Source organism: Nansenia antarctica (assembly GCF_963989245.1).
Source record: "Nansenia antarctica genome assembly, chromosome: 13".
NCBI lineage: Eukaryota > Metazoa > Chordata > Actinopteri > Argentiniformes > Microstomatidae > Nansenia > Nansenia antarctica.
In genome coordinates this window covers 17,530,321-17,540,320 of record NC_137683.1, presented here as the reverse complement: position 1 = coordinate 17,540,320, position 10,000 = coordinate 17,530,321, and the positions used below count along the sequence as shown (strand labels likewise).

At 40.8% G+C, this 10,000-nt stretch overlaps 2 protein-coding genes across 2 annotated transcripts in view; both read left to right on the top strand.

The window, feature by feature from the left end:
• Window positions 1-1,040: 1,040 nt before the first annotated feature.
• Window positions 1,041-4,721, top strand: LOC308169625 (ras-related protein Rab-6B-like; the record flags this gene model as incomplete). Its single annotated transcript, XM_080544331.1, has 8 exons — window positions 1,041-1,110; window positions 2,487-2,545; window positions 2,863-2,916; window positions 3,254-3,359; window positions 3,608-3,719; window positions 3,932-4,025; window positions 4,346-4,412; window positions 4,657-4,721. 8 exons carry the CDS (start codon window positions 1,041-1,043, stop codon window positions 4,719-4,721), a joined length of 627 nt encoding a protein of 208 aa, XP_080400457.1.
• A 1,749-nt stretch (window positions 4,722-6,470) lies between these two features.
• Window positions 6,471-10,000, top strand: part of aire (autoimmune regulator) — a gene marked incomplete at both ends in the record, with an annotated part of 7,943 nt that continues 4,413 nt past the window's right edge. Inside the window, 6 exons of the mRNA XM_080544032.1 lie at window positions 6,471-6,617; window positions 6,944-7,118; window positions 7,362-7,433; window positions 8,589-8,735; window positions 9,385-9,498; window positions 9,707-9,870. Of these exons, the coding sequence (XP_080400158.1) occupies window positions 6,471-6,617; window positions 6,944-7,118; window positions 7,362-7,433; window positions 8,589-8,735; window positions 9,385-9,498; window positions 9,707-9,870 (819 nt within the window). The remainder of the gene's footprint in view (window positions 6,618-6,943; window positions 7,119-7,361; window positions 7,434-8,588; window positions 8,736-9,384; window positions 9,499-9,706; window positions 9,871-10,000) is intronic.

Below are 10,000 nucleotides of genomic sequence, written 5' to 3'. Positions count from 1 at the left end.
TTTACATGCATTTTGTAATCCCTTGGTAATCCATGGACAATTTGTATATTTTATTTTTCTACTATATTTTGTATTGGGCAATTTTTATCATATAATGACCTAAATGTTCTTATGAAGGTATTGTATGTACTGTCAATGTCTTTTTCTCTGTATATTATATCCCAGTTCTGTGCCAATAAGTAATTCTTTAGTGTGTTGATGGATTCCTCTGACCTCACTCGTCTGTATTCTGTTTGCTTGTCTGTCTTATTGAACCTGTAGTTGCTATCATAGACTGTAGAAACTGGCAGGAGGTCACTGATATCATTTATTAGTAATCCGTTTACGTGTTGTTTTCAATGTCATTGGTGAATATCAATTAGAGTGGCCCAATGGGAAGTAATTCTGCTGGGTCTGGTCATTTTTGGCAATAGACTCATACTGTGCATTGTATTGATGAATTCATCTGTCATTTTATTTTTATTAGGATTTAACAGGTCAATATTGAAATCTCCACATACTAATCTTTTGAGTTGTCATACTATCCAAAACCTTAAAGTTGACATTTTTATCCACATACTGTATATGGCAACTCCTCCTTCACCCTTGTTTTGTCTATTATTATTATACATCAGTTCATAACCATCCAACTCAAAGTATATCCCTTTTCCAAGTGTTGATCCAGGTTTCAGATATTGCAATTACAGTTGCAAGAAAAAGCACGTGAACCCTTTGGAATTTACCTGGAATTCTGCATAAATTGGTCATAAAATATATATTTTTTATTTTTTATTTTTAAACAAATCAGATACCATTTCATTTTGTTTTCAAGTGTGCTACCGAATAATGCCATACAAATGTCCAGTAAGGAAGGTGAGAGGAAGAATAAGGTGAGGTCGCGCAGGCGCACACGCGTCCTTATTTGACAGGAGGATGCTGAGCGCATTCCCATCACTGTGACCAGAGGAGGATACCGGGTACCACTCACCTCCAGTCAAACAATCGCTGCGCCTGAATACGAAAAAACTGTATTATAATTTAATAGTTTAATCGCCGTAACCATGACCGCTGGAGCCGACCTGGGGAACCCTTTAAGGAAATTTAAACTCGTATTTTTAGGAGAGCAAAGCGGTGAGTCGGATCTTCAAGAGAGCTTTGGTTATCAGTTGTCAAACATGATAACGCATAACGAAGGCCATGTCTATAATCATTGGTATTTCTCTCAAGTTTTGACTAGCTCTTATGTGTTACGGGTTGTGTCACATCTCACGTCTGTTAGACAATTCACTGGTTCCTGTCACGATCGGTTTCTGTAGAAAATGTGATTAGTCATGGGAAAAAACGTATGCAACATTAATTGCGAAACAAAACGTCATGAAATAAATGTGTACTGTCATCCAGGGTTTTTACAATATATGTTTTCGTTTCAAGCGATGTCGCCCTTTTAAACAATTTCATTCTGTTTTATTATAACGGGTAGGTTATTACAGTGCGCGACGTGGTATAATAATGTTAATATTTCTGTGGTGCAGTGACCGGCAGAAAGATTGGTTCTTTATCAAGATTCTAACAACATTTTTAATACAGTTCAATCGTTGACAATGGTATTAATTCAACATTAGATGGATTACACGATTACCAATGATTACACGATTACCCTCGGGTTTAGAGAGAATACATATATAAACATTTCCCATGTGTCTGTCCGGGACACACCCAGGTTGGCGATGTCTGTAGAATTCTTAAACCTCGCGTTCACTGTCTCCGTCAACAGTTTGGTGCCTTGACATTGGATAAAATGGGCTGTTTGGTGTCAATTATTATGTTCTTATTCAGTTATTCAATAATTAAGGGAACTGTGACAGTTGACGTGGATGATTTGGCACAGATTCAGACAGCTGTATATACCTATTCACTCCCGTTTCCTTCGATAACCGTATTGTAGTGAAGTGTAAAAAAAGAAAAAAAAATAGCCTGTCTCTCAGAGGCATATTATATTGTAATATAATGTTATCTGTGATGAATGTATGTGTGTGTGCGTGTGTGTGTGTGTGTGTGTGTGTGTGTGTGTGTGTGTGTGTGTGTGCGTGTGTGTGCGTGCGTGCGTGCGTGCGTGCGTGTGTGTGTGTGTGTGTGTGTGTGTGTGTGTGTGTGTGTGTGTCGTGTGTGCGCAAGTAACTGAGTGTTTGCCTGTGTAAATGAGTGTTTTCCTGTGTGTGTGTTTGTAGGTAGGCCTAGTTGTGTAGCTGCCTTAAGGGTGTTCCATACAAAAGGGTGATGAAATGTTGCTGTCCGTGGTCCTCGGCCACTGCCTATAGCCCCTTTGGATAGATAGAGAACACCGCTCGACACTTGGTTCCAAAACCATCCATAGACCCTTAGACATTCTTTAGATACACAATATAGACCCTATATGGTTCCAACAATTAGCCTAATGATGGTCTATAGCTGTTATTGAATAGGAATGGACTCACATGTTATTCACGTACATGTGTGTTCTCTTCCAGTGGGCAAAACATCCCTGATCACCAGGTTCATGTACGACAGCTTCGACAACACATATCAGGTACATTTTGGCCAATTGTTTTAAAGTGTTTTAATACAATAACTATGTAGCAACATTACAACAACATGTACATACAATGTTGTTCTAATGAAGTCACAGCATTGGTTACACAGGTATAAGCATAACTTTATGTAACATATTAGCAACATATTAGCAACAAATCGTGCACCTTTTTTATCATGCTGAACAGATTTTTTATGTTTTCCTACTATTCTATCTATCTATTTGAGAATAGATCTTCCCTCTTGCAAGTGATTGGACGATATTGTGTCCTGCGGGTATTGCTAATATCACTGTTTTTGTGTTTTATTTCCCAGGCCACAATTGGGATTGACTTCTTATCAAAGACCATGTATCTGGAAGACCGAACGGTAAGAAACATTCACAGTTATCAACACGCAGATCAACATGGACTAGAATGTATTCAACATGAGTTGATTCGTTGGGTCCTTTCATTGACTGTGTCCCCCAAATCTAAGCTCTTTGCTCCTTCTAGTGCCCTAGCACACTATCTATCACTTTGCTGGGCCAAATATACAATACGGCACATACATTATGAACAATAAATAGTTGATCTAGGTAAGTTGTAGTCATGGCCTTTCAAAACCCTGCTCCCCCAAACACAGTTTTTGCAGTACACACTGTACATGCATCATAACTATATGACAGTGCACACAGTTGTTGTCTGTCACTGTGTCTTGTGTTCAGGTCAGACTGCAGCTCTGGGACACAGCTGGCCAGGAGCGCTTCAGGAGCCTTATCCCCAGCTACATACGGGACTCCACAGTGGCTGTGGTGGTGTATGATATCACAAGTGAGTAGTCTTTCACACACACACACACACACACGTGCATGCATACAACACAACACAACACAACACACTTGTGTGCATGCACAGCTGCATTCTCTCTATCATAGGGATGGAACTCTGTCATATCCCAGTTCATCAAGATAAAATGACTGAGAATGAGTAGACCATTGATAAGAGTCAGTTCATGACATCCTTGAATCCCACTGCGCCATAGAGACTGCTTAAACTGGTCATAATATTCCCCTCCATAGATGTCAACTCATTCCAGCAGACCTGTAAGTGGATTGATGATGTTCGAACAGAGAGAGGCAGTGATGTCATCATTATGTTAGTGGGCAACAAGACAGACCTGGAGGAGAAGAGGTGAGGCTTTTGGTTCTGTTAGTCATATAGTATATGTGTATTTAGTGTTTACTGTATGTAAATATGACATATTTTTGCAATTTGTCGCCGTATACAGTACAGTGGTGTCTTCAGTGTTTAATCAGTGTGATTGACCACTTGGAAGTTGTTCAATATAAATCCTCAGTATTTCCCTTTAATATCTACATGGTATGGCCCGATTGTTCCCTCAGGCAAATTACCATTGAGGAGGGAGAGCAGAGAGCCAAAGAACTGAACGTCATGTTCATTGAGACCAGTGCCAAGACAGGCTGCAATGTCAAACAGGTGATTATTGAAATAAAACGTCAATTGTTTTAAGTTCAACTAACCCAGACATAGGATTGATATAGTGTACATTTAATTTGTAATGTGGTCTTTCACTCTCTCAATACCTCCCACTGTCCCTCTGTCCCTCTGTCCTATCCCTCTGTCTCTCTGTACTCTGTCCCTATGTCCCTCTGTCTCTGTCCTTCTATCCCTCTGTCCCACTATCCCTCTGTCCCTCTGTCCCTCTGTCCTTCTGTCCCTCTGTCTCACTGTCCCTCTGTCCCTCTGTCCTTCTGTCTCTCTGTCTCTCTGTCCCTTTTTCCTCCCTCATTCTCCAGCTCTTTCGGCGTGTTGCAGCTGCCTTACCTGGCATGGAGAGCTTGGACGAGGCAAACCCTGAAGGCAGTATCCTTTATAACTGGGTGACCACTAATTTGATTAACATGTTGTTATCATTGAATAGACCAAAGCGACTTCTAGTGGCTCTTTGAGCCAATATCGCTATAGGGAACGTGATGAAGAGAGGGTATATTGTAGCAGAAGTGTGTACTGTATTTGGTGTGTGTGTCTGTGTGTGTGTGTGTGTGTGTGTGTGTGTGTGTGTGTGTGTGTCAGTTAAGGATTGTCTCCTTAACTGAACAATTTACAGTGATTGACATCAAGCTGGACAAACCAGCAGAACCCCCTGTCCCTGAGGGCGGGTGCTCGTGTTAATGCACAGCTGTCGGACAGCTTCCTTCACACCATAGGCTTGTTGTGTTGCTTCCTACTGGTTAGCTTCCAGTTGACTTTTCTGATTGGATATGAGCCTTGTATATCTGATTGGACGAATCAAGTGTCATATTTTCGTCTTCAGTTGTAAAATATTGTATACTTTGTCAATATGTAAGTGCTGGAAAATCAAAAAACAAAAAACGTTTCAGAAAATGAAAAAAGGGAGAAAAATGGAATGAAAACTAATTCTTTTCACCGTTATGTTTTGTATTTTTTTTATATAAAAGGGAAAGCACCAAAAATGATGCCTAACCAGGAAATGGAGAATAGTGGGTCCAGTCACTTAAAGATGGCTGACCAAGTTGCCCCTAAACACTGATCTTGGGTCAGCCTACCCTCCCCAATCCCAATCCTAACCATAAGGGGGGGACAATGCAAAACTCATCCTAGATCGGTGTGTCTAGGGGCAACTTCCCCATACTCCTCTGAATGTCTGCAGCACGCATGCACGCTGATCTCTGACCTGCTTCTGGGTCTCTCTCCAGAGCAGGTCGACTATCTTAGAATGTTTTATAGCATCTATCGCATCTCATGACAAGGTATCCCATTTGATATCCCCACTGGACTTGATTTACAATAGATTCACATTAACAATAGCTGTGAAAATGTGGCACTCCCTATGAGCAACTTTTATAGAACAACTGTACTGTCGTAAAAACTAAAAAGATGAAATAAGCCAATGGAAATTCACAAGCCCTCCCCCCCTCCCCAAGTAATACACATAAGATCCACCATACTGCACTGCACTGTATATACTTATGTAATATGTATGTTGTGAACGTCCCTCGGTAGAAGTGGTCCTTGTTCACCAGTATGAATAATGTAATAATGTTTAATGATGAATACATCTAAAATTAAAGGGCTTCACTCTCCTAATCATCAACACTTACCCGTCACAATGGTCTCATCTGTCTGTCTTTGTCTACCTTACTGTTGCTACATTATCAACTCTTTCAAGTTTATAGTTCAAGTTTTTTCAAGATTTCATTAAAGTTTAGTTCATACAATATAAGCTGGAAGCATACCGTTTACACCTGTCTAATTCACACTTGAACTGCAGTTGAAATGGTGTTGAGATGACCTAATAACCTACGTGAGTGGCAGCGATATATAGGGCAAACCTGATTGTTTAGGGGGAAGTTGAACTGGAAAGCACCGTGTAATGGGAGTGTCAGTGTAACGCCTGTAGACTGTCATTTCAGAAAGGGACAGATAGTGTTCTCCCAGGGGATAAGGCTGGTTTTGAAGGAGTTCGGTATTCCCCTGGACGTGGAGTGGTCATCAGTTACCCCTCAGGAGGTGCAGCGGCAGGTGGACACTGACAGCAGCTGGTGTAGTAATGGAAAGATAGACTCTAGAGAAGTGAGGGGTTGAAAAAATGGCCAGTTATTAGCCCTGTGATGGTGAACCTCAAGGAATCAACTGTGGACTTTCCAAATGTGGTCACCAGTCATTTGAATTGAATGTGTATGTATGAGACAAGAAAAACTTGAATGAAACGTGCTGTTTGTGAGAGGCTCTGGATGAAGGCACTAGATTGAGGTTAGGATCCAAAGGCCACTGATATGAACCTACCAGATCCTCCTGTTACACTTCCTCAGTGCTAATTGGCAGCAACACATAACACATAAAAACGGGACAGCATTCACATCGAAATTCACACCAAAGAGAACCTATTAGTAGTGAAGCATGTCCAGAGTGGAGGCTTTTTGGGATTCAGACCCTCGTTCCCAGCTCAAGGAGGTCCGCACAGACATCGCAATGGCAATAGATGATTCCTTCCCACTTCTCTATGGGTTGGCGGATCGCAACATAATCAGTGACCAGCTGCTTAAGGTAAGTTATAGAACCGAAACAGCAGCACAGATATTTTTGGTCCCCGGATGAAACAAAGGATAATACAGGTGACTTCTAACAATTTAATTATGAACACGATTCCCTTTTCATCAGATCTGTGAAATGTTGCCAGACTGCCACAGTTTACAGATCTATATCTAAATCTATCTGTCTCATGTCTTTAAAATGGTGCATATTTCACTTCAATCCATTGTTCTGTTGACTGAACAGTGAATTACCTTTTTAAAAATATAGTCTCAGGTCTTATATACCACATAACATACCACATAAAACTTTGGTAATATATCTGACTAACCCACCCACAGGAGACCCTGGAGAAGGAGACTAGAGAGGGGATCCACAAGGCTATGTACTCCCTCGTGTCCTGGCTCCTGAGGCAGAGCAGAAGCTCCATCAAGGCCTTCTGGACCAGCCTGGCCAAAGACTACAACCAGGACAGCTACCCCAGACTGCAGGCCCTCCTGGCCAGTCTCCCTCCAGGTACAGTAGCAGAGGCTAGAGAACATAGTTTATAGCTAGAGAATTAGACAAATGTACTTGACATTAAGTGACTATTTTGTCAACACAGGTAACAGTGATACAATGACCTGTGGAATTATTAGGACAGTGAAGCATTTGCTTCTTATTTTGGCTCTATACTAGCTTGGATTACTAAAGTATAGATTCTCAGTTTTTGTTTGAGGGTCCATTTTGGTTTCTCTCTTTGGCTCTACTTTCCCTCAGGCCCCACCAGACACTGGGTATCTTTGCCAGTGATGGTCTGCCAGGCCTGCACTGCAGCCATCTTCAGATGTGGTTTGGGTTAGGGTTAGGGTTAAGTCTCATCTTCAGCAAATACAATCGGGAGATTGACTTGGCCAGTCAAGAACTGTCCACTTTTTGGCCCTGAAAAACTCCCTAGTTGCTATGGCAGTGTGTTCGAGGTAATTGTCTTGCTGTCTAATCAAGCACCGTCCAATACGTTTGGAGGCATTTGCTTGAGATGTACTTGAGATGTTTCTCTACACTTCACAATTCATTCTGCTGCTGCTGTCAGCAAGTACATCACCAATGAGGACAAGTGAACCATACATGTACAAATGATAATACCCCCTCCCCTTTCCAGAACTCTACAGGATCTTTTAGGTACTTTTTTAGCAAACTGTAACATCCTGTTTTTGAGGCCTAACCTGTGTGGTTTGCACATTGCAGTGTACCGTAGTAGTAGTTCTTAATTATAGTGAACATTCTTCAGTCATCCACTGTAGAATGCTTCCTTGGCCTACCTGTTTGCAATGGCTGAGCTCACCAGTGTTTTTTATTCTTTGTAATGATGTTTCAAACTGTTGATTTTGGCAAGCCAAGGAAGCCAAGTTTTGGCTATATTTCGGATTTTCCAGCCTCAATTTTTTTTGCTTGACTTTCATTGACACCTCTTTGGTCCTTATGTTGACAGACTCCAAACGCAAATGCAAAGCCTAGACTCAATGCTAGACATTGATAGCTCTCTTATGCCTGCAGAAATTAACACACCTGACTAACTAGAAACACCTGCCAAATCAATTGTCCCAATACTTTTAGTGCCATGAAATTGGGGGACTATGTGTAAAAAGTGTTGTTGTTTCTAAATGGTGAAAACAATATGTACACAAATGTACACAAATGTACAATCTATACTTTGATATCATAATAATTGTTTGATTTCAAATCCAAAAGTATAGAGCCAAAAGAACAAAACATGCTTCACTGTCCCAATAATTACGCAGAGCACTGTATATATAATAAGAGGTCATCAGCATGCAACCACATGCAGTATTACACATCAGCTCTATCCATACCTGTTATTAGTGTTAATGACTTGGACTATGGGCAGCGTTTCAAGGGAAAGATACAATGATAAGTAGTGAGAAAACCTCTGGATTCTGCCTATGGTTGAGTGGAAGTGGTGATGGAGGTGTTCCGTTCTGACAGGTAAGGACTCGTTGGGCTCCAGGCAAGGGAAGAAGTCTTCTGAAGGAGATTCTCGAGAATCCCACAGCAGAAAGAGGGGCCCGGGGGAGAAAGTGTCTCACCTCTCTCAGCATTCAAAGCACCACACCAAGAGGCACAAGAGTCCAGGTATTGCAAACTAGTCACCATACAGTATACCACATCCCTTCTATATTATGTACCCTACTATAGTCCACTGGAAATTTCTTGGACCCAGAAATGGTGATTCTTATGAACTTTTATGATTGAAATGCCATCTATATTATTCAAATGAATTGCTAAAAACTGCAAATGGAAATCATTTTGCTTCTAGTTAACTTAAAAAGGTGATCTAAGAGTCTAAGTCCACGTTTGTGTTGTCCAGAAAGTCATCTAGTACCATGGTGCAGTCATGCAACCTTTCCTCATTATCATAGTTAGCATAAATTATGTGTAAATTAGGTCAAAGTCAGGAAATGGCAATGTCCAGAAATGTATATCTTGCCAATAACTAAATGCAACCTTTCCTTATTAGCATACTTTGCATAAATTATGTAATACTATTTTTTTTAAACGTCACATTTTCTTCTTATTTTTTTTTTTAAGTTGCAACCATTTACATTAATTAATGCTAATAGATAATAAATAAACTAATATAGGAAACAGCAATATGTTCATTTAAAGTTAACAACAACAACCACAAACTCAGGTTGCATATCAGGTAAAGCCTAGTAAACCTATAGTCATTAATGTAAAAAAAGATCAAACTTCTCAGATTATGGTTGTTGTCGTTTAGCAGGCGTGCAGGCTGTGTCCGCCGCGGTCCAGAGGGCAGTAACCCTGTCCTCCAGTGAGCTGCCTGTCAGCTGTGGAACCAGAGAAGACGTCCTCATCAAACAGGTGTTTGGGTCTGGTGAGTTTTGGTGAAACCACAACCGTATACCTGGACAGCATTGAAACAGTGCTTTCTTGTAAAACCTTGATGTGCTACATGTTAAAAGCCTGGGGAAATATATATATATATATATATATATATATATATATATATATATATATATATATATATATATATAAAGGTAGCTGATGATATCCTATGGAGAATAAGACCTGTCTTTCTACAGGGAGCACCAAAAAGTGTATTAAGGTGGGAGGAGAGTACAACACTGCTGGCCCTCTGGATGAGACGACTGGAGGACACAAATCAACAGCTGCAAAGGCCACATTTCACCACAAGGAGGAGTCACACACCATAGATGTAAGAGTTGATACTGACTTCCTGGAGCAGGTTTTTTTAGCGTTTGTTTGCATGTGTGTGTGTGTGTGTGTGTGTGTGTGTGTGTGTGTGTGTGTGTGTGTGAGTGTGTGTGTGTGTGTGTGTGTGTGTGTGTGTGTGTGTGCGTGCATGCGTGCGTCCA